General features: G+C 57.2%; 3 protein-coding genes across 5 annotated transcripts; 2 read left to right on the top strand and 1 right to left on the bottom strand.

The window, feature by feature from the left end:
• Positions 1–577: 577 nt before the first annotated feature.
• Positions 578–7,100, top strand: UNC45A (unc-45 myosin chaperone A). The gene is made up of 20 exons (XM_030281538.4): positions 578–687; positions 1,166–1,324; positions 1,696–1,732; positions 1,818–1,993; positions 2,089–2,181; positions 2,403–2,570; positions 2,760–2,928; positions 3,167–3,337; positions 3,441–3,612; positions 3,784–4,084; positions 4,244–4,338; positions 4,452–4,593; positions 4,758–4,898; positions 5,064–5,191; positions 5,373–5,439; positions 5,611–5,724; positions 5,821–5,936; positions 6,027–6,144; positions 6,227–6,382; positions 6,553–7,100. Exons 1-20 carry the CDS (start codon positions 676–678, stop codon positions 6,811–6,813), a joined length of 2,796 nt encoding a protein of 931 aa, XP_030137398.4. The 5' UTR covers positions 578–675; the 3' UTR covers positions 6,814–7,100.
• Positions 7,055–17,066, top strand: RCCD1 (RCC1 domain containing 1). Its single transcript, XM_030281549.4, has 7 exons — positions 7,055–7,329; positions 7,841–8,195; positions 15,652–15,773; positions 15,934–16,038; positions 16,160–16,312; positions 16,451–16,480; positions 16,687–17,066. Exons 1-7 carry the CDS (start codon positions 7,173–7,175, stop codon positions 16,827–16,829), a joined length of 1,065 nt encoding a protein of 354 aa, XP_030137409.4. The 5' UTR covers positions 7,055–7,172; the 3' UTR covers positions 16,830–17,066.
• An 826-nt stretch (positions 17,067–17,892) lies between these two features.
• On the bottom strand, positions 17,893–23,424 carry PRC1 (protein regulator of cytokinesis 1). Of its 3 annotated transcripts, none has more exons than XM_030281544.4 (14): positions 23,133–23,424; positions 22,805–22,937; positions 22,480–22,602; positions 21,890–22,123; positions 21,644–21,814; positions 21,327–21,476; positions 20,952–21,099; positions 20,732–20,868; positions 20,392–20,487; positions 20,129–20,275; positions 19,650–19,760; positions 19,291–19,401; positions 18,667–18,852; positions 17,893–18,109 (listed from the first exon to the last, which is right to left on the bottom strand). In XM_030281544.4, exons 1-14 carry the CDS (start codon positions 23,156–23,158, stop codon positions 18,032–18,034), a joined length of 1,851 nt encoding a protein of 616 aa, XP_030137404.4. In that variant the 5' UTR covers positions 23,159–23,424; the 3' UTR covers positions 17,893–18,031. The 3 variants fall into 3 exon arrangements, with proteins under 3 accessions (XP_030137404.4, XP_030137405.4, XP_030137406.4); XM_030281545.4 differs by having other exon boundaries at positions 18,703–18,852; XM_030281546.4 differs by having other exon boundaries at positions 18,744–18,852.
• Position 23,425: the final 1 nt, after the last annotated feature.

Genomic DNA, 23,425 nt, shown 5'->3' with positions numbered 1-23,425 from the left:
GCGGGGCTAAGTACGGGGTTAAGTACGGGGGACACTCGATCTGCGGGGCTAAGTACGGGGCTAAGTACGGGGGGGACACTCGCTCTCCGGGGCTAAGTACGGGGGGGACACTCGATCTGCGGGGCTAAGTACGGGGGGAACACTCGGTCTCCGGGGCTAAGTACGGGGGACACTCGGTCTCCGGGGCTAAGTACGGGGGACGCTCGCTCTCCGGGGCTAAGTTCGTGGGGGACACTCGGTCTCCGGGGATAAGTACGGGGGGGACACTCGATCTGCGGGGCTAAGTACGGGGGGGACACTCGATCTGCGGGGCTAAGTACGGGGGACACTCGCTCTCCGGGGCTAAGTACGGGGTTAAGTACGGGGGGGACACTCGGTCTCTGGGGCTAAGTACGGGGGCTGTACCGGGGACACTCGCTCTCCGGGGCCAAGTACGGGGGACACTCGCTCTCCGGGGCTAAGTTCGGGGGCTGTACCGGGGACACTCGCACTCCGGGTGCAGCGTGGCGGGGGATGCGTGGCGGGAACTCGCGGGGACACACACCGGGCTGCCGCCGGTCGGTGCTGGCACCTCCGGGCCGCGGGGCGGCGCTGCAGGCTCGGCCCGTCACGTGACAGGGGCGGTGGCGTCCGGGTTCCCCGGGCGATCGGCGGTGACGTCACGGGCGTGGCGCGATGGAGGAGCCGGTGAGCAGCGCCGGGCGGGTCCGTCCCGGGGTCCCTGTCCCGGGGGTTCCTGTCCCGGGGGGTTCCTGTCCCGGGAGTCCCTGTCCCTCGGGGTTCCTGTCCCGGGGGTCCCTGTCCCGGGAGTCCCTGTCCCTGGGGGTCCCTGTCCCGGGGTCCCTGTCCCGGGGTCCCTGTCCCGGGAGTCCCTGTCCCGGGAGTCCCTGTCCCGGGGTCCCTGTCCCGGGGTCCCTGTCCCGGGAGTCCCTGTCCCGGGAGTCCCTGTCCCGGGGTCCCTGTCCCGGGGGGTTCCTGTCCCAGGGTCCCTGTCCCGGGAGTCCCTGTCCCGGGGGGTTCCTGTCCCGGGGTCCCTGTCCCGGGCTCCCTGTCCCTCGGGCTCCCTGTCCCTCGGGGTCCCTGTCCCTCGGGGTCCCTATCCCGGGGTCCCTGTCCCGGGTCCGTGCGGGCCCGGGGCTGTGTCCCAGCCGGTTCCCCTCGGCAGGTGACGGCGGAGCAGCTTCGGGCGCGGGGTAACGCGCTGTTCCAGGCGGGGGATCACGGGGCCGCCCTCGCTGCCTACACGGAGGCTTTGAGCCTGAGCGACGCCGTGTCCGAGCGCGCCGTGCTGCACCGAAACCGCGCCGCGTGTTACCTGAAGCTGGTGAGCGCGGGCGGGTGCGTCCCTGCGGCCTGCAGGAACCTGCCCGGCTGGCTGGGGCTGTTCTCAGGCAGTCACAGTGTCTCTGATCTCTTGCAGGGAATCTTTGTCTGGGGCAGGGGGTGAACACGAGGAACTATAGGGGCTTGAGGAGACCCAGAAGTGCCTGAAAAGCACTGGGGGCCGTAGGGCTCCCTGGACACCTTCTGAGGGTTGTACTCTGGGAAAGACAGGGTGGGAAAGACACTGTGCTGGCTCCCTGACTCCAGTAACGCTGTTCTCATCCTGTCCCCAGTCCCCAGAGTTAGGGGTGTAGGCTGTGTGGGGCTTGCGCCAGCAGTGCTCAGGCGTTTTTCTCTCCTGTCTCTCCACAGGAGGATTACGCCAAGGCGGAGGCTGATGCAACTAAAGGTACTGTCCGTGGGGCTGGGGGGACAGCCCCTGAACTGCCCGTGGGGGCAGGCCCCGGGCTGTGCCACTGACCCCTTGTGCGCAGCCATCGAGGCTGACGGCCGGGATGTGAAGGCGCTGTTCCGCCGCAGCCAGGCGCTACAGCAGCTGGGCCGCCTGGACCAGGCCGTCAGGGACCTGCAGCGCTGCGTCAGCCTGGAGCCCAGGAACAAGGCCTTCCAGGAGGCCCTGCGCGCCCTGGGCAGCAGCATGCACGACAAGGTCGGCAGGGGGGCACTGGGGGTGCCGGCCCGCTGTGGCTGTGGGCGGCAGGAGAAGCTGGGGAGGACTGAGCCGCTCTTTCTGCTCTGTTGCAGATGAAGGCCATGTCCTGCACGGACTCGAAAGTAGAGCAGATGTTCCAGATCTTGCTGGATCTTGAAGAAAAGGATGCGGACAAGAAGCAGAAAGTCTGAGCTCAGGGAGCGGGGCGCAGTGCTGTGGCTGGGAGGAGAGGAGGGGGAGGATTGTTGCCCCTGGGCCAGCGGTGGCTGAGTGGTGCTGCCTGGGCTTGCCCTTGCCCCCCTCAGAATGCTCCCCAAGACAGGGCCGGAGGGTGGGTGCCTGCAGCTGCTAGCAGTTCCTGGTGCACAGCGTGCTGCCGTGACCAGACAGAACTCTCCTTCCCCAGGCTGCGCAGAACTTGATCGTGCTGGCACGAGAAGAGGCTGGAGCAGAGAAGATCTTCCAGAGTGACGGTGTCCGGCTGCTGCTGCAGCTGCTGGACACGGCCAAGGCTGACCTGATGCTGGCAGCCCTGCGCACACTGGTGGGACTGTGCTCCGGCCACCGCTCTCGTGTAGGTCCCACCACACCCCATGGCTGGGCCCAGGGGAAAGCTGGGGAGGCTGCAGAGTGTCAGACAGGGGAGCTCTGAGCTGTTACCTGCCAGGCCTGAACTTGTGAGAGGAAGCCATCCTGATAAGGGGCGGGGAAAGGGACAGGCTTCCCCAAGGCCTGCGGAAGACAGGTGTGCTTGTACCTGCAGACCACGGCCATCTTGGCAGAACTGGGGGCACCCCGTCTTGCAGCGGTGTTGGGAGTGGAGCATGAGCAGGTGTCCCTGGCTGCCTGCAACCTGCTGCACGTGGTGTTCGACTCCCTGAAGGAGGGGCTGCAGAAAGACTTCCGCGGGAAGGAGGATGCAGTGGTGCTGGGTGAGTGTGGGCTGCCCTGGCTGGCTGTTGTACAGGGAGAGATGCAGGTAGGTGCAGAGGTGCCATGGGGTTTTTTGCTGCTGCCCTGTCACTGCTCCCTGCAGCAAAGCTGGGCTCTGATGCAGGGTTAACAGGAGGCAGAAGCCCCTGGTCATGGCAGCATCTCTGCCAGTTGTGCCGCGGTGAGGGTGAGGCTGTGCCCAGGGTGCTGACTGCTGGGGACTGTCTTTTTTGGAAGATTCCTCCAGGGACCTGAAATTGCTGATCAAGCACCTCCTGGAGCTGCTAGTGGTGGAAGGGGCCTCAGCACATGGCCGTGACAACGCCCTCAACCTGCTCATCAAGGTGGTGCCCAGGAAGTCACCAAAGGAGACCAACAACAGCCTGAGCCTCTGGGTGATTGATCAGGGTTAGTGGAATAGCTAGCAATGTCCTGCTGGGGCATCGTGCTCCTCTGCCCCAGGTCTGCTCATGCCACTGCGCCCCTCACTGGGCTGTCTGACCTTTCCCAGGCCTAAAGAAGATCCTAGAGGTGGGCAGCACAGTGTGCGGCAGCGCGGGCAGCCTGCCTGTGACAGAGAACAGCCGGATGAGCGCCTCTGTTCTGCTGAGCAAACTGTATGAGGACCTGAAGTGTGATGCTGAGAGGGAAAACTTCCACCGTCTGTGTGAGGACTATGTGAGGTGAGCCAGGGTGTCCTGGGAGTGACGGGGGTTTTGTCACCTGCAGCCTGGCAGCACCTGTCACCCTCAGTGCTAAAGCTGACTGGGGACCTGCCGGGGGGGGGGTCAGCAGGTGGGGCAGGAAGAAGCAGGTGTATCATCCTGACCATTTCTGGTGGTTTTTCCCTGAAGGAGCTGGTTCGAGGGGCACGAGCTGCCGGGAAAGCTGCGGGCCATTCAGACAGTGTCGTGCCTGCTGCAGGGTCCCTCAGATGCAGGGAACAGGGTGCTCGAGCTGGAGGGGATCATGGACAGTGTGCTGTCCCTCTGCGCCTCTGTCCGCGAGGCCCACCAGCTGGTAGCAGTGGAGGCGCTGATCCACGCGGCCGACAAGGCCAAGCGCGCCTCCTTCATCACGGCCAATGGCGTCAACCTGCTCAAGGAGATCTACAAGCACAGCGAGAGGGACAGCATCCGCATCCGTGCCCTCGTGGTGAGCACGGTGGGACAGGGTGAGACAGGGCTGAGCCCTAGGGTGGGCTGTGGGTGCGGGACCACTGCTCACAGCGCTGCTCCCCACTGCTGTGGGTCCAGGAGACACATCAGGTTGCCACATTCATTCGTGCTCCCACACTTCTGTTCCTGCCTGCAGGGGCTCTGCAAGCTGGGATCTGCTGGAGGCACAGACTTCAGCATGAAGCAGTTTGCCGAGGGATCCACCATGAAGCTGGCCAAGCAGTGCCGCAAGTGAGCGGGGCCAGGTGTGGGGGTGTCAGGTGGGCAGGGTGCCCCACAGCTGGGATCCCTGCAGCTGGGCTGTCCGCAGCCCCCACAGCCAGGCTCAGGGACCCCTCTCCCAGGTGGCTCTGCAACGAGGCGATCGACGCGAGCACGCGGCGCTGGGCTGTCGAGGGCCTGGCCTACCTCACCTTCGATGCGGATGTCAAGGAGGAGTTTGTGGAAGACAAGGCAGCAATGCAGGCCATGTTTCAGCTGGCCAAGGTGCGTACCAAGAGCTATGGGATGGGCACCCTGGCACCAGGGAAATGTGCTGGAGCAGGTGTGGGGCTCATGCTCTGAGGGGGATGTGTGGGACAAGCTGGTGGGCTGCAGTCCTGGCTGCTCCTTCCTGCTGTGAGTGTGACAGGTGCCCATTGTCGCCACAGTCAGAGGACAGGAGTGTGCTCTATGCTGTTGCCTCCACGCTGGTGAACTGCACCAACAGCTATGACCACGAGGAGCCGGACCCACAGATGCTGGAGCTGGCCAAGTATGCCAAACAGCACATCCCGGAGCAGCACCCCAAGGTGAGCAGGGCATGGCTGTGCTTAGGGGGAGAGTGGGTGGGTGGGTGGGAGACAGCCTGGGGTCCAGGTGGGGACACGGTGTCCTTGAGGCCCACAGGGGTGGGGTCGGGCACCTCACCAGGTGCTGTTGCTCCTGAGCCAAGTGTGACCCTGCCTGTGGGACAGGACAAGCCAGAGTTTGTGAAGCGGCGGGTGCGGAAGCTGCTGGTGGCTGGAGTGGTGTCGGCTCTGGCCTGCATGGTGAAGAGCGAGAACCCGGCGCTCACCAGCTCCTGCCGGGAGCTGATCTCCAGGTGCGGCCTGCCGGGGACAGGAGGGAGCTGGGTTCCCAGGCTGCTGGCATCCTGTTGGTGAACTTACGTGCCTGAGGTGAAGGCCAGCTCCTGGACAGTAGGGGGGATGTCCAGGAGTCTGGTGCAGCCTGGGCCCATTGTGACTATCAAAGTGCTGCAGCAAGTCCCACTTGGTCCCTAGAGTGTTCCTGGCACTGGTGGAAGAGGCAGAAGACCGGGGTGGTGTGGTTGCTCAGGGAGGAGGCAAGGTGAGAGTATGGACCCCACTGTGCTCCGGGGGTGCTGGGGCTTGGGGGAGCTGGGGCTCTGTGGTTCAGCAGGGCTGCACTGGCTCCCTTGGACATGAGGCTGGGGAAAGCTGTGGCTGCCCTGGGTGCTGTGGCCTTGGCTGCAGGACAAGCTGCATTTTCTACCCCCAGGCTCTGATCCCACTGTCCCTGGAGGGCACTGAGGTGGGGCAGACCAAGGCAGCGCAGGCCCTAGCAAAGATCACCATCACCTCCAACCCGGAGATGGCATTCCCTGGGGAGCGGGTGAGTGCTGGGGCTGGGGGCTGGGTCTGCCAGGCAGGGGCTCAGGTGGGAGCAGCAGTAGGCATTGACTCAGTCCCCTGTGTTGTTTCTCCACAGATCTATGAGGTGGTGCGGCCCCTGGTCAGCCTCCTGCACCTGCAGCGCACGGGCCTGGAGAACTTCGAGGGGCTGATGGCCTTGACCAACCTGGCTGGCATCAGCGAGAGGCTGCGGTAGGGGTGGGGGAAGAGGGCAGCTGGCTGTCCCCTTGGGCCTGGCAGGCTGCCCTGGGCAGGAGCACTCACTGCCCACTTGCCTCCCAGGCAGAAGATCCTGAAAGAGCGGGCTGTGCCCATGATTGAGGGGTACATGTTTGAGGAACACGAGCTGATCCGGCTAGCTGCAACTGAGTGCATGTGCAACATGGCCATGAGCAAGGAGGTGAAGGCCGGGATGGGCTGGGGTCTGTGCTGGACTGCTGGACTACCACACCCCCCTGATCCCTCCTCTTTCCCCTGTGCAGGTGCAGGAGATGTTCCTGGCTGAGGGCAGCGACCGGCTGAAGTTGATGGTCCTGTACAGTGGGGAGGAGGATGAGAAGCTGCGGCGGGCAGCCTCGGGAACCCTGGCCATGCTGACTACCCTGCATCCCCCCATCTGCAAGCGGATTCCCCAGGTGGTGAGTGCACCCTAACACAGTACCCTGTGTCTCATATTCCCTCCCCAGGGTGGGAGCTCTGGCCCCAGAAGACAGGGAAACTTGGGCCCAACTCTGAGATGGGTCCGTAGGGGGGGAGCTGGGACCCTTCTCCTGGGGTCCATGATGATGTTGGCCCCACTCCCCTGCAGACGGTACACTGGCTGGAGATCCTGCAGGCCCTGCTGCTGAGCCCCAGTGCGGAGCTGCAGCACCGTGGTGCTGTGGTGGTGATGAACATGATGGCAGCCGCTCGGGAGGTGGCCGAGCAGCTCATCGCCAGCGAGATGCTGGAGATCCTCTCTGTGCTTGCCAAGGACAAGGACAAGCCGCGGGTGGCCCAGGCGGCCCAGGAGAGCCTGGCACACGCAGTGGCTCACGGCCTCATCAAGCCCAACCCCGAGCATGCCTGAGAGCCCCGGGGCTCCCTCACTGCTGCACACGCTGCCGAGGCCGGAGCTCACACGCTGCTCTCAGGCCGGCCCTGGCGGGCCTGGCCGCACGCGGAGCTGGCTCAGCACGGCCCGGGGCCGGGGCCACGCTGCCCCCGGCGGCGCCCGCCCGGTGCCCGGGCCGAGGGAGGACAGGGCTTGCCGCTGCCTTTGCCACCGTCTGCCTTAGCCGGGAGGGCCGAGCCGGGGCGGGAGCGGCGCGGCGGAGCCAGCCCCCCCGGTAACACTAAAGCTGCTCTTGGACCACGGCCCGGTCTCCGTCTGTCCGTCCGCCCCTCGCCGTCACCTCCGGCCCCTCCTCTGCCGGTGCCGCCCCAGCCATGGCGGCGCCCGCCGGCGTCTGGCTCGCGTTCGGCTTCAGCCCCGAGGAGGCGGCCGGGGAGCCGGGCCCGGGCCCGGGCCCGTGGCGGCTGGAGGCGGGCCCCGAGGGGATCTCCCGCGTGTGGCCCGCCTGGAGCTACGTGGTCGTGGAGACCGGTGAGCGCCGCCAGCCCGCCCGGGGCCCCGGTCCCGTCCCTCCCGCGGGGCCGGAGCGGCTCTTGGCCGGCCCGTGCCCGCTTCCCCCGGGATGGCGGGTCCCCTTCCCACCGTGCGCGGCCGCGCGGGTCTCCCTGGTTCGTCTTGTCCGCCCCTTCCCCCGGGATGGGACCCCCCAGCCCTGCCTCCGCGCCGGTTCCCCCGGGCTGCTCCCCGCCGGCTCCCCCGGTGACGGTCCCGTCCCGTGCCCCCGGACCCCGCGCTGTCCCGTCCCGTGCCCCCGGACCCCGCGCTGTCCCGTCCCGTGCCCCCGGACCCCGCGCTGTCCCGTCCCGTGCCCCCGGACCCCGCGCTGTCCCCGTCCCGTGCCCCCGGACCCCGCGATGTCCCGTCCCGTTCCCCCCAGACCCCGCGCTGTCCCGTCCCGTTCCCCCGGACCCCGCGCTGTCCCCGTCCCGTTCCCCCCGACCCCGCGCTGTCCCCGCGGGTCGCTGAGGTGCCGCCGCGGCAGGCGCGGGGCTGGAGGTGCGGAGCGCGGGGCAGCGGCGGCGGCTGCCGGGCTGGGCCGAGGCGCTGCCGTCCGAGACGCACCTGGTGCTGCGGGGCGCGGCGGCGGCCGGGGCCTGGCGGCGGGCGGCGGCGCTGAGCGGGGCGCCGCGGGACGAGCCCGCCTGGAGCCGCGCGCTGCCGCCGCAGCCCCGCCACCCGCTGCCGCTGCCGCTGCTGCCCGGCGGCTTCGCCACGCCGCGGCCGCCCTTCTTCACCGCGCTGCCGGCCGGCCTGCGGGCCCGGCGGCTGGTCCTGGGCACGGAGCACGCCCTCGCACTCGGCGCCGCCGGGGAGGTCTTTACCTGGGGCGGCGGCAGGTGAGCAGGGCTCTGGGGACACGGTGCGGGAGAGGGACGGCAGCGGGTGGGCCTTCAGGAGCTCCAGGACAAGCACTGTGCTGGTGGGATGCAGAGAGGGCGATGGGCATGAGAGCGCAGAAGGGATGTGGGGGAGATGGGGAGTCTTTGGGGGAGTGCAGGTGAGAGGGTGTCGGAATGGGGGTCACCTCAGGAGCTGAGCCCCCATTAGCTTGTGCACACTGCCTGGGGCCAGGATATGCCTCCTGACTTTCCCATGGGGGTGGACTTGGGAATGTTACGTTACAGCTGAGAGAAGTATTGGGGTACCAGCTGCAGGTGCCCAGTGCTCACATGCATGCTGATGGAATCTGTCCCTCACCAGAGCCAGGTCCCCCGGCACAGGCATCCCAAATCATGGCTACTCCTGGGGAGTGCTGGCCTGCCCATGCCCCTTTTCCCACTGAGTCCACCCTTTCTGTCCCCATGGGTAGCCCTGTCTCCTCTCTAGGTCTCTCGCTACTGACTCTGGCCTCTGCTCTGACTTTTGGCTCCCAAAAGGCAGTCTCCCAGGACATTTGGCATATATGACCATCAAGGTCCCTGCTCTGTCCCTGCTCCTTTGTAACTTGCCACACAACACCTGCTGGCAGCAAAGCTCTTGTGTTTCTGAACTGGAGATTGATTCCATCACTCTGTGACAGTTCAGTGCCAGGTCCCTCTGGTACAGTGGGAGGGCAGTGAACCCCTTGGGAAAAGCCTCCAGCCTGTGTCCTCCAGCAGGTGAACTTGGGTGCATTTAATGTCTGGTGCCACTGCTCAGTTTATTCTCACAAAGGTGTTTCTTCTTGTATTTCTTTTGGTTTAGGGTAAATTCTGGGAGGAAATTTCTGAGTGGAGTTCTTTTGGAAAATAAATTCAAGTGGCCCCTCCCCTAAATTGGTTCAGGAAAATATTTATTTGGAGAAAAGTGGAAAACTGTTTATTTAATAAGCAAAGTATTCACAAGTATAAAAAATGAATAATATTAAACAAATAAAAAATTCTGCTGTTCTGAAGAGATGGCAAATTTAGAAAGCTTTTTTAGTGAGGTGTAGGTTGGCTTGCTTAGTCTTTTATTAGACTGTCTGGCTATGGAATGCAGCATCCTAGGCTTTTGGGGGTTATAGGTGTGAGCTCTTGGTGTTCTTTTGCGTTTTCAGTTTAGAGTAAGTTTGAACAGTTCTGAGAAAAAGAAAAATCATAGTCTAGGGAACTTCACAACTCAGCTAGCTAAAAAAAACTAACTATAAAGCAAAGGAGAGCTTTCTCCTGCTGTCTGTTTGCGCTGCAGACAACACAGTCTAGAAGGATGTGGGGAAGTGAGTGCAGTTTTTGAAAACAAACTGTGTTTATTTTTTCCCTCTTTCACTCTCAGAACCAGTCTTAAAAGCGCAGAGCTTAATATCCAGCATAAACAGAACAGATGACTGGGGATATAAGCATCGTAAAGTCACTCTAGGACAGTTGTTCACTAGGGGGTTGCCTGTGCATTTGCTGCCCCAGTCAGCAGCTTTTCCCAGAAGGTGCTGGAGAGCCCAGCGCAGGTCCCCCTGCCCTGGATCCCTGCGCTCTGCTGCTGCGTGAGGAGGCTTGGCCACCAGAGCAGGTTGTTCTCATCTGTAGGGTGGAAGGGTTGCTGTGTTCCTCTTTGCTGCTTAGGTGTCCTAGGTTAACTGTATGATGCCTTTATCCCCAATCGTCTGCTCTGTTTATATTGAATAATAAGTTCTACACCTTTAAGACTTGTTTCAGGAGTGAAAGGGAGGGGGGAAGAAGCGCAGAGTTTGTTTTCAAGAACTGCACTCCCTCTCCACAGTCCTGCTCCTGGACTGTGTCGTCTGCGGATGGACAGACAGAGAGAGAGAGAGCTCTCCTTTTTTCTTTTCCTAGTTAGTTTTAGCTAGCTGAGGCAAAGAAGTTCCCTAGACTGTAGTTTTTTCCCTTTCTCTGGACCTGCTCTGGACTGAACCCCCAGAAGAGCAGCAGCAGCAGCACCTGTGGCCCAGCGGGCCGGGCCTGGGCCGCCGGAGGGACTGAGCAGAGACTGAGTGAGCCCAGCGGCAACCCAGGAGATTTTTCCTGAATTTGTCTCTCTCTTAGAGTGGTGAGAAGTTTTATTGTTTAATATTGTTTAAAATTGCTTGTTTAATAAACAAGTTTTTTCCACTTTCCTCCAAAGAAGTATCCTTCCCGAACTGGTTGTGGGGGAAGGGGCCAATTGAATCTGCTTTCCTAAAAGAAACCCTTTAGGGTTCTTTCCCCAAATTTGACCTGAACCAAGACAAATACATTTATTGGCTCAAAAAAAACTCAAAAAAAAAAAAAAGTTTTCTCCAAGTCTCAACAATACAAATCAAAAGTCCTAATACCCAACACAAACAGTCCCCAAGTAAAGAAAGAAGGCACATCTCATGAGCTAAGCTATAGTTCTTCCTGCATAATTATAAAAAAAATATGAAAAAATAAAATAAAAAACCTACTAGTGCTCTAGCACAACAAATGCGTAAATTAAAAAAAAACAAAACTCCAAAAAAAGTTTTCACAAAAAAAAAACAACTCCAATAACTCATAATCAACTACCATATATAATAATAATAACAATATTTTCAATCCCCTTAAAAAAACCTCCAAAACATATGCCCCAGAAAAAAAAAATAACCAAGCTTAAAAAAGCCCTGCCTCTAACCAAGTAGAGGCTAAGAAAAACCATATTTTTTAGACTATATAAATTCATTAACCTAACACATCAAAACCACAAATATATAAAACTTTAATCAACACTAGTACACAATACACATTAATCCCATCAAAATATGTGAAAGCAAAACATGTTTCTATTGCTAGTGTGACAGGGGAATCACAAAACTTATGAGCATTTAAAATAGCAACTATAAAAACAAAAAACATCAAACAATTAAACAGCTTACCTAAACTATCAAAAAACCCATCTACAATAAAACTCTTAAAAATAAAAAATCAACAAATACCAATTGCCACCTCAATAATACACCGCCAACAATACCAAACAAATCAAAATGCTATAATCCCCATCCACAAAATAATCCATAAGCTAAATAACCAAAAAATAGTCAACAAAACCCACTCACCTTTCAACAACCCCATCTAGCCTATACACAAATCTAAAAAAAAATAAAAATTAACTGTAAACTACCGTACATTAAATAAACTAACTCCACCACTAAGCGCTACTGTGCCAAACATACTAAAACTCCAATACAAACTAAAGTCCAAAACAACAAAATAATACGCCACTACTAATATTGCTAATGCATTTTTCTCCATTCCTCTAGCAGCAAAATGCAAACCTCAATTTACTTTCACCTGGAGGGGCATACAATACACCTAAAACCAACTACCCCAAGAATAAAAACACAGCCCCACCATCTGCCATAGCCTAATTCAAACTACACTAAAAAAAAATAAAGCTCCAGAACATCTACAATATATTAATAATATCATTATATAGGGGAAGACAGCAGCAAAAATATTAAAAAAAAAAAAAGAAAATCATCCAAATTCTCCTAAAAGCTAATTTTACCATCAAAAAAAACAAAATCAAAGGACCTGCTCAAAAGATCCAGTTCCTAAAAATAAAATAACAAGATAAACAGCGTCAAATTCCTACAAATATCATCAACAAAATCACAACAATGTCTCCACCAACCAGCAAGAAGGAAACACAAGCTTTCCTAAGTGCCATAAGTTTTTAAAAACTACACATTCCCAAATATAGCCAAATCGTAAACCCTCTCTACCTAATCACCCACAAAAAAACCACTTTCCACTAAAACCCTGAACAGCAACAAGCCTTCACCCAAATCAAACAAACAAGCACACATACAATAACCCTTAACCCAATCAAAACAAAACCAAATATAAAAAATGTGCTCTACTCTACAGCCAGGAGCCATAATTTGTCCTAAAGCCTTTAACAAAACGTGCCTAATAAAACTCAAAGCCAACCACTAAAATTTTAAAGTCAAAACTATAAAAAATCTAAAGCCAACTATACTCCAACAAAAAAAGAAATTTTAACAGCCTATAAAAAAGTCCAAGCCGCCCCAGAGGTAATAAATACAAAAGCACAACTCCTCCTAGCACCCCGACTACCAGTGTTAAAATAGATGTTCAAAACAAAGGTTCCCTCTACCCACCATACCACCAATGCCACATAAATAAATTACCCTTATCACACAACGCACACAAATTAAAAAACTAAATCGTCCTAAAATTTTAAAAATAATTACAAACTAGCCTAAAAATAAAAACTTTAATCTCACTAATAAAAAAAAAAAACCACATGCTAAAAAAACACCACCATATAACCAACTGCCAACAAAAAACCACATTACACTCTTTTCACTAATAGTTCTTACCACATTATAAAAATAAAACAAAAATAAAAACCAACCATATAGAGTCCCACACAACAGGTTGCAAAAACTACAGAAAGAGAGAGTGACTCAAGTCAACTCGCAAAACTCAAAGCCATTCAACTAGCCCTAAACATTACTAAAAAAAAAAATAGCCAAAACTCTACCTCTACACTAATTCATAAATAATAACCAATACTCTATAAAAATAACTAAAAAAAAAACTAATTAACAACATAAAAAAAACCCAATTTAAACTACTAATAAATAAAAAAACATTACTACCAAAATAAAAAAACTATCTATAAAAGTTCACCATATAAACACCCATATCCCCAAGAGCAGAGCCAATAAAAAACACCAACACAACCAACAAGTAAACCAAACTACAAAAATAAATATATCAAAAATAAACTTAAATTAACAACACAAAAAAAAATTATTCTTAACACAATAAACCCATAATGCCTCAAACCATCAAAACAAAAATGCCACTTTTAAATAAACACAAAACCAAAAAATAAATTTAACCATAAACAATATTTCTCAAATTATCCATAACTATAAAACATATACTACCATAAAACAGGCCAAGCGGGTAAAGCCCCTATAATATAATAAACAATAGTCCAAATACAACTATAAAAAAGCCTAACAAATTAACTACATCACACTGCCCCAAACACACCACAGCAGGCATTATATACTCACCATAATAAAAGCCACCACTAAATAATTAAAAACCTATCCTATGCCTCATGCTACAGCCCATAACACCATTCTAAGCCTTAAAAAACAAATCCTTTAAAAACATAGTACCCCTAAAAAGATTAAATCAAACAATAAAACTCATTTCAAAAATAATCTTATCAACACCTAAACTAAAAAACATAACATTAAATAAATATACCACATCCCCTACCATACACCAACTACAAAAAAAAATACAATAAACTATTAAAAACCACCTTAAAAAGATGAAATAAAAAATCTTTCAAAAATTAAAAACAAAATCTAAGAAAAGCCACCTAATTAATTAACACCCAAAACTCTACCAGTCGATTAAGCCCTACCCAATCTCAACTTTTACATATAATAAATAAAAACAAAATCCCAATAATACATATCAAAAATTTATTAAAAAAAACCAATATAAATCAATTCTACCTCAAATACAAACAAACCTATTAATAAAATTATCTTTACACAAAAACCAAATTATACATAATAAATAATACAAAAAAATAAAAAACCACAATATATACCTCAAAAAAATCTAATTATTAAATAAAAATTATATATAAATATCAATATTTTCTAAATATTACTGCCATTGTCTATATATAACTATATATTAAATATATAATATATGTATTTATAAAGTTTAAATATATATATTAATTTTAATAATAAACTAACAATATAAAAATAAAAAATAAAATGTCCTAAATTAACTATATAATGCCTTTATCCCCAATCGTCTACTCTATTTATATTAAATAATAAATTCTACACCTTTAAAACTTATTCCAAAAAAAAAAAAAAAAAAAAAAGGCACAAAATTTATTTTCAAAAACTGCACTCCCTCCTCCACATTCCTGCTCCTAGACTGTATCATCTGCAAATAAACAAACAAACAAACCTCTCCTTTTTTCTTTTCCTAATTAATTTTAACTAACTAAAGCAAAAAAGTTCCCTAAACTATAATTTTTTTCCCTTTCTCTAAACCTGCTCTAAACTGAAGCCCCAAAAAAGCAGCAACAACTCACACCTATAGCCCAGCAGGCCGGGCCTAAACCACAACATTTCCAGCGCCGGAGGGACTAATCAAAAACTAAATAAGCCCAGCTACAACCCAAAAAAATTTTCCTAAATTTATCTCTCTCTTAAAATAACAAAAAAATTTATTATTTAATATTATTTAAAATTACTTATTTAATAAACAATTTTTTTCCACTTTCCTCCAAAAAAATATCCTTCCCAAACTAATCGGGGGGGGAAGGGCCAATTAAATCTACTTTTCTTAAAAAAAACCCTTTTAAAATTCTTTCCCCAAATTTAACCTAAACCAAAACAAATACATTAGGGAAGGCAAACCCAGCACTGATCATGTGTCTCAGAGCTGCGTGCCCTGACCCAGAGCCCTCCCTGTTCTCATTGTGAGGAGGGTTTCACTCCCCGGTCCCTGCTCCTCGCCTGCTGGCCCCAGGCTAGCTGGTAGCAAACACAGCTCATGGCAACCGTGACACTCAGTTTACGTCAGCAGTTGTTGCTTTGCAGACACTACGGTATTTGGTTCTTCCTGCCTTCCCTTCAGGGGAAAGGTTTCTACGTGTGGGGATGTGTACTTGAGGATTAACTTTCTTGGAATTCGGTTATTCAGCACAGCTGAGACTCCTCTCGGGCCTGCCTGTGCCAGTGTGTGCCGCAGTGTGCCAGCTGTGCTGTGTGACAGCCCGGTGCTGGCCCAGCCACCCCTTTGGAGTCCCTCTCTTGCTGCTGGCTGTGGCAGCATTACCCTCTCGTGAGGGAGTGCCCAGAACCACTTTTTTGTTGCAGCATGCCCTTCCCTGCCCCACAGCTCCCAGTGTCTGTTTGCCTCAGTCCTCTGCAGATTTCCCATATGGAATGTGAAGAGCCGTTCCAGTGGGTGCATCAGCACAGCTGTTGACATTCCTGAGCTGTCAGGCTGAAGCTCCCCAGAGCACCACTCTGCAGCTGAACTGCTCCTGTCACCCCTACAGCTCCTGCCAGCCCCTCCTGCTTCTGCCCCATCTTTGACAGCTAAAGCCTGGTGCTGTGTCCCCCTGCTGCCCACCCGCCCCTGGCTGTAGCTGTGGTGGTGCTGCTGGGCATCACTCTCCCACTGGCACTTGGCTTTTCCCTCTTGCTGGGGTGGGTTCTTCTGCTCAGCCGTGGTTGTTCCCTCAGCTGCTCGGGCTGTGCCAGCCCAGAGCTGGGTTGGTGGCAGCAGGAAGGGCTTGGTGGGGACTGTGGCAGGAGGCAGTGGGCTGTGTGCGTGTCCCTCTGTGTCCCTGCAGGCATGGGCAGCTGGGCCACGGGCTGCTGGAGCCGGAGCTGCAGCCGCGGCTGGTGGAGGCGCTGGCCGGGGTGCCCATGGGCGCGGTGGCGGCCGGCGGGTGGCACTCGGCCAGCGTTAGTGGTAAGGGCCGGGCGGGCTGGCAGCTTGGCGTGTGCTGGCAGCGCATGGTGGGGCCTGCCTCGGGGAGCGTGGGCTGTTGCTGTCCCTGGAGCACCCGATGCTGCCAGGGAGCGCGGCCCAGGGCTGAGCTCTGCCTGGTGCGTTTCCCCCCACCCCGCAGAGGCTGGAGACCTGTACATGTGGGGCTGGAACGAGTCGGGGCAGCTGGCTCTGCCCTCCAAGGCGCTGGCAGAGGAGCGAGCGCGAGATGAGGGCGCGGGCGCAGGTGAGTGCTGCTGGCCAGGCCGAGGGCCGGCTGGGCCGGGTTCCTGCACAGCCCCAGCAGCTCAGAGCAGGGCCAGCGCGGCTCGAGCCTGCGAGCGATGCTGCTGGCACCTCTTCTGCAGGGAGCACCGAGCTGATGACCTGCCGGGAGCAGCAGGCTCCCAAGGATGCTGCGTTCATCTCCATCCAGGCGTTCCCGGCACTGCTGGACCTGCCGCAGGACCTGGAGGTCAGCGCGGTCAGCTGTGGCTCCCGACACACAGCCGTGGTGACACGTGAGTGTCCAGCGAGGCAGGGGTGCTGAGAGGTGCCAGGGCTCTCCAGGACCTGCCTGGCAGTGCCCCGGGAGCAGGGGGAGGGCTGTGGGGATGGAGCTCACCGGGAGCTGCCTGATGGTGCTGTCCCTGTTGCAGGAGGCGGGGAGCTCTACACCTGGGGCTGGGGTAAGTGGCACCTCTGCTTTGGGACTGTATAACCTGCCAGGAGTAGCTTCTGATTCCTGTTGTCTCGCCCTTGGCTCTTCTGTCGCTGTACAAGTTCCATCTCTGCTGGGGGCTATTGTGTTCCCTTCCTCGCTCCCCACACACACCAGGAGCAATTGCCCTGTGGGGCCCCAGGGCCACGTTATGCTGTGGCTGTGTGTCTGCAGGTAAATACGGACAGCTGGGACACGGGAACAACATCAGCTCTGACCAGGCACGCCGCGTCGAGCACCTGGTGGCCAAGGGGTTGCGTGTGGAGGAGGTGGTATGTGGGCCCTGGACCACCTATGTACGTGTGCGGGAGCCGTGAGGGCCCCAGGACCCATGGGTGCTGCCAGAGGAGGATGAGGGCAGGCTCTGCTCTGCAGGACCGGCTCCAGGACCACTCGGTCCTCAGGCCAGGGCAGACAGCCCCCCGTGGCACAGGATGGGGCTGAGGTAGCCCACAGTGACCTGATGGACACGCTGCAGTGGGGCTGCAGCTGCATCAGGGCCAGGGACACCCTGGGACGGGCTGGATGTGTTTATTAAATTCACTTTTCTGTAAGGGCTGCAGTGTTGGTGTGTGCGAGACATGTTCCAGCACACCTGGCTCTGGTGAAGCCATCCTGGGGCGGCTTTGTGTGACCACGGTGGTCACTCAGGGATGTTTGGCAGAACTGAGATGCTGGCACAGAACTGAGGCCGGTTCTGCTCCTTTGGGGGTGCAGAGGAACTTGTGAGGGGCTGGGATACACAGCTGGAGCCGGGGACCCCACCTGAGCCCGGAGGTGCCGCGGGCCGTGCGGTCCCACGGGCAGTGTGAGGGAAGGAGGGATGGCGGAGCTGGGACCGCCGGGGCCCGGAGGTCTCCCGGGCCGTGCGGTCCCACGGGCAGTGTGAGGGAAGGAGGGAAGGAAGGATGGGGAGCTGGGACCGCCGGGGCCCGCAGGTGTCCCGGGCCGTGCGGTACCGCGGGCACTGCGGAGGGAAGCGGGATGGGGATCCGGGCACTGCGCTGGTGCTGCATCAGCGCTCGGCCAATCAGAACACAGCTCCATGCGCGCTCTGGTTTGTTTCAGCCACTCAGGATTCGGATTGGGGCTGCGGTTTCAGCCAATCCGGCTGAGCACTGAAAGTTCAGGGGGTTCTTTAGCCAGTCAGGAAGTGATTGGGACAGCTCCTTGTCTGGCCAATCACCGCGGCTGGAGCGCCAGCTCCCTTAGCCAATCAGGCCGCGGTTTCCAGTTTATTTGGCCAATCAGGATGCAGATTGCGGCTGCCGGACTTGGCCAGAAAAATCTGCGCGCTGAGCCCCGCTTCTGATTGGCTGAGGCTGCTGGCCCCGCCCCGCCCCTCCCACCGCGCCCCGTGCCGGGTCCCCGATCAGAACCTGGGGCTGTACAAGGACTTTATTCACAACATCTAGACGTTTTTTTTAAATAAAAGCACATTTCTAAAGCAGCAGCGGAGGGGAGGGTTGTCCGGGAGCGGGCGGTGCTGCAGGCCCTGCACTGCTGCCGGAGCAGGGCCTCACCACGCGGCATTGTTGGTGGTGGAGTTGAGAACATGGGAGGTGCTTTCAAAGCTGGAAGCCTTTGAAAGTTGGCGCTGTGGAAACAAGAAGTGGGGAAAGGAGAGGGATGAGAGAAGGGAGGGCGCTGCTGCCTCAGTTCAGTGCGGACAGACAGAGGCAAGCCAAAAGGAGATGGAATACAAATTAATATGTGAGCTATCTATGGGAGCTTGTAGCCAATTAACATTAATGCCTTCCTTTACTAAAATGTGTAAAGGGTAAAAAACTTGTGGTAGCGCCACACAGTGGTAAATCTCTGGCTCAGCCCAGCCTGATGGGAGGACAGAGGCTGTCCAGGGCCCCCCATGGTCCCCCACCCTGAGAGAGGAAAGCAGCCCCCCTTGAGCCTCTGCTCACTCCACCCTCGGGGCTGTGCCCTGGAGCTGTCCCTGCCCAGGGCTGGTGGCCTGTCCCCATGGCTGCTCAGGGCCCTCTGCCACCAGCTCCAAACTCAGTTTGGAGTTCTCTATGGGAGTCACAGACAGGGGCAGGAGCAGCCACCCCGAGAGAGGACACCGGGGGACACGGGGGGACACGGGGGAGCAGAGGTCCTGTGCTGTGCAGTGGGGGTGGGTTAGAAGAGGTGAATTACCGCAAACTCAGAATAGGTGCTGGCAACAGAACTAACGCTGTGGTTACGCTGGGCAGGGGCTCTGGGGGTGCACCCACCGCTCAGGGTGGTTCCGTCCAGCTGAGACATGTTCTCCTTGTTCTGCTCCCTCAGCCTGCGTCGGGGGGGCTTCACTGCCGTGCGGGTGGGGGTCCGGGCCCGGCTGAACTGTGGGGAGAGTTTGGGGACAGTTAAGGGATGCAGGAATTGAGCAGAGGCAGGAGAGCTGTGGTAGCTTTGGTACCCATCACTCTGAGGAGCCAGAGCAGTGCCAGGCTCCAGGAGCTCTCCAGACTCTGGGGTCCAATTCTGGCCCCTGAAACATTCAGCACACAATGACAGACTCCTGCAATGATGTGGGTGGGAAGGGACTTCAACGCCCATCTCGTTCCAGCTCCTAGGCAGGGAGGCCTCATTGGACAAGGATGCTCAGGCCTCCCTCAGGTCCCAGAAACACCCCAGCAGGACGGCAGTAGCCCCACAGAGCAGAATGCAGACAAACACGGGCTCAGCAGGGGAGGCAGTGCACCATGGGGGGATAGCAAGAGGAGCTGCACCACCTCAGCTCACCTGTCCCTTCCAGCCCAGCCCCAGGCAGGGACTCACCTTCTTCCCAGAGGGTGGCAACCGAGTCGTGGGCGAGTGGGAGACGGCTCCCCCGAAGGCTGAGCGAACAGTGCTGTTGGATGTGGTGCTGGCGCTGAAGGTGCCGTGCAGCTGAGGAGAAAGCAGGGCACGCGTCACACAGGACATCTTCCCACGGGGCTGCAGTGCCCGGCCCCTCCCCGGGGCCAAGGCCAGCCCAGGGCCATGCTCTAGCCCAGGGAGGGATTGGCTCCAGGCAGGCCCCAGCCAGCCCAGGGCTGTGCTCCAGCCCAGGGCTGTGCTCCAGGCAGGGAGAGCTCGGCTCCAGCCCAGGGAGAGATTGGCTCCAGGCAGGCCCCTGCTCTGCAGGGCCATTTTACCTTGCTTGCTTTGGCGGGGGTGTGGGGGCTGAGCATGCGCCGCTTGATGGGCGTCCGTGGGGCGCTGCCGTAGAGCATCTCTGCCTCCATTTCCCGGCTCTTCTTCAGGTGCTGTGGGACACAGCTGCACTGACACACCTGAGCACCACGGAGCTGGTGTGTCTGTGTGACACTGCCTGTGGGCACTGCCCTGCTGGCAGCCCAGCACAGCCACACAGCAGCAACTTCATCAGAGATTTACAGATATCCAGAGCCAAGTGTCACCTCTGGCACAGCTGGGGCCAGAAAGGGGCTTGGCCCACGCAGATGTGACAGCAACGGGCACCAGCCCCACTGCCTGCAGTTTTCAAGCTGGGAATGAGCAGGCAGAGCTCAGGGCAGTGGCTGGGGCCCAGCAGGGACACCCCTAGGCTGGTGTTCTTAGGCAGGAGCCAGGGACACTCCCAGGCAGAAGCCAGCGTGCTCAGCTCTGCACTCACCCGCTCCTGCTTCTCCTTCTCCTTCTCTAGACGGTACTGCTGCCACTGCTCTGACACATACTCCATGAACTGCTGCCCCTTCACCAGGAAAGCTCCCTTGAACTCCTGCTCCCAGGTCTGGACCTTCCTCTCCAGCTCCTCCTGCAGCTGATCAGGACATGAGGGCAGTGTAGGGGCTGCCCTGAACACAGGTGTCCCCACACCCAAGGATCCCTTTTTCTGTGTCAGTGGGACCACAGGTCCTTCCCCAGGGCTGGACCTACCCTAGACAGCGTCTTCTGCAGCTTTGCTCGCTGCTTCTCCTCCTTCAGAAGGTTTCCTCCTCGATTGGTGAAGCGGCTGGGGTCACTTGCTTTACTCTGGTAGAGAAGGGTGGTCAGGAGCGACACAAACACACCACCCAATCCCCTCAGCCACACATGGTGAAGGCCCCAGAGGAGCCAGCCCTGCACAAACACCCCAGTGCTCAAAACACAGCACCTCATCCCTGCACTGGCCCACCACGACTTCCCAGTGGCTCCCTGCTCCTTCCCAGAGCGCTCTCCCATGGGAGCAGAGGTACACGCTGAGCCATGACCCCACATGCTCCAGCCTGGACAATACCTCCAGCTCCAGGAACAGCTGCCAGTTCTCCTGCCACTTCTGAACAGCCTCAAACAGATCTTTGTGTGTTTCGTAGTAGATCTTCATCTTGCCCACCTCAGCGTCATGCAGCTCCAGCAGGCTCTCTGAGTAATCCTCTGGAGGGGCACAACAGCCGGGTCAGGGGGCTGCTGGAACCCCTGGATCCCTCCCCAGATCTGCCTGGCCAGCCAGCACCCACCATCATAGAAGGGGCTGAACCTTTCCCTCTGCTCTTGGCTGTAGAAGCATTTGTCCCAGTAGTCAGCCAGCTCTGCCCGGATGGCGTGGATGACGGACTTCATGTTCTGCAGCTTCAGCTCCTCCAGACGGTCAACCTCCTGCTGCAACTGCCCCGGGAGCAGAGCGCAGGTCAGGGAGGAAGAGGGGAGAACAGGGCTCATCTTCTGCGTGAGCCGCTCTCTAGAACGAGGCAGCTGCCAGCACCAACCTCCAGCGCCTCCCTCCAAGCAGCCAGAATTTGGCCAGAATTTGGTGTCACTGAGCAAGCAGGAGCATGAGATCCCCAGAGCTGCTGCCCCCAGCCCTCCCTCCGTGAGCACAGCAGGGCTCTTACAGCTCTCTTGGTCCGGGCCCTGGACCCGGCCAGGTGCACGGCCGAGGACTGTCTCTCCTCCTCGGGGATCTGCAGCCTTTCCCAGAGCGCGAGGATCCTGGCACGCAGCTCCGCGCACACCGCCTCGTTCAGGGCCCGCCGGGCTTCCAGCTGCACGAGAGGGAGCGGGGATCAGCGCAGCCGGAGCCCGCTGCGCCCGTGGGGCCGGCACACCAGAGCTCCCGAGTGCCGTGTGCGGACACACAGCCTGGCCAGAGCCCAGCGCCTGCTCTTACAGCACGGCAGCAGCCACAGCGCTGCCTCAGAACACAACAGACCTGCTGCAGCAGCGTCTGCAGGGCCACGATGTTGTCCTGGGACAGGCAGAACGCCTCCTCATCCTCACACACCACGTCCCGCTCAAAGCTGGTGTCTGGGGTGTGGTCCAGCTCCTCCATGAGCAGAATGATCTGATGCTTGTTGGTGACAAATTCTTCCCGCCTTTGCTCCTGGGGGCGAGGGCGGTGTCAGGAACCAGGGGCCCCTTGTGAGCCCCTCAGGCCCCCCTGACCCTGCAGGCTCACCTTCAGGGTGTTGAGGGAGGCCACGTGGCGCCGGTAGCGGTCCAGGTCCTCCAGGCTGGGCACACTGCCGGTGTCGATGGTGAACAGGGCTGTGCACAGGATGTCACACAGGGCTCGGTCCTGCTCCTGCAGGGCCTTCAGCTCCTGCTTGCGGTCCCGCTTCTGCTTCTGCAGCACCTCCACACACGTGCGCAGGTTCTTCTCCATCTGCAGGATGGTGCTTTCCTCCTCTGTCTGCAAGGGGCCAGAAATCAGCTCTGTTCCAGACTTCTCCCACACCTGCCTTATGCTTCAGGTTTTTGTGCAAAGCCTGGGGCGGGGCCGCCAGGCCTGGGTTTGAGTGAGATGCTCCTCAGGATGAGCACCAGCAACACACAAAATAGGGTGCTGGAGAACACCACACAGAACACCACACAACCCCCTACCAATGCTGGCCTGTGAGGAGCCACAAAACCCTCGGCTCTACCAAGCACCCAGAAAACCAGTTTGGGATGGAGATTTGGCTTCTAAGCTCTGGCCTCTTGGGACACCTAGGCAGAGGCCAGGCAGCAGCAGCGCTGCCAGAAGGACGCCAGGGTCCCAGAGCTCACCTCAAAGGGGCCCAGCTGGAGCTCCCTGCACAGGGTGTCCAGCTCCTTCCGACACAAGGCGATGCTCTTCAGCAGCCGCTCCTTCAGGCTTTCCTCCTCCGCCACCATCATGTCCAGGAGACTCTGCGGCACAGGTGCGGTCAGGGGCAGGGCAGCAGGACCGCCGCCGGACACCCACGGCTGGCCCGAGGGGGCTGCGGGGAGCCCAGCAGGACGGGGCTGCACGGGGCGGGGACCCCCGGTGCTCCAGCAGAGCCGGCCCCGCGCTGGGCGGGTCCCGGGCTGCCGCTGCGCAGCTCAACAGAACCGGTGCCGCCGCGCTCACCTTGATGTGCTTCCGGACCACGTCCGTGCGCTCCAGGCGCTGCTCCTCGGGAATGCCGATCTCTTCCCAGATGTCCCGCAGCGCCGCCATGGCCCGGTTCAGGCAGGACACGGCCTCGGCCGCCAGCACCTCACTGGGCACCGCGGGCCGTCAGCGGCGGCAGCGGCTCGGGGCCCGAGAGCCACCGCCCGTCCCGCCGGGCCCGGCTCGCAGCGCTTGCACCAGCCGTGCCCGTAGCCCGGCTCCCCGCGGTTCCCCGTTCCCGTTCCCCGGTCCCTGTCCCCCGGTCCCGTTGCCCGGTCCCGGTTCCCCGGTCCCGGTCCCGCACCTTTTCCTGGTCGCTCCGCGCTCCATCGCCGCCGCTCCGCCGATTCGAACTCCCCCCGCCCGCGCTGATTGGCTGCCGCGCCGCCGCGGCCCCGCCCACAACCGCCAACCGGGCCGCGCCCCCGCCCAGCCCCAAGCCAATGGTAGCGCAGAGCCTCGGGCGCTTCCAACCAATCCGCAGCGAGACCGCCGCCGCCTGCTGCGCGGGTAACGGCGCCCCCGCGCGCCCGCATTCGGCAGTGCACCGTGACCGCGCCCGGGCGGGGCCCGCGCGTCCCCGGGAGCCCTTTGCGC

The sequence above is a fragment of the Taeniopygia guttata genome, chromosome 10 (assembly GCF_048771995.1).
Source record: "Taeniopygia guttata chromosome 10, bTaeGut7.mat, whole genome shotgun sequence".
Lineage (NCBI taxonomy): Eukaryota > Metazoa > Chordata > Aves > Passeriformes > Estrildidae > Taeniopygia > Taeniopygia guttata.
Note: the sequence above shows the minus strand (reverse complement) of the source record. Positions and strands in the feature narration are given on the sequence as shown.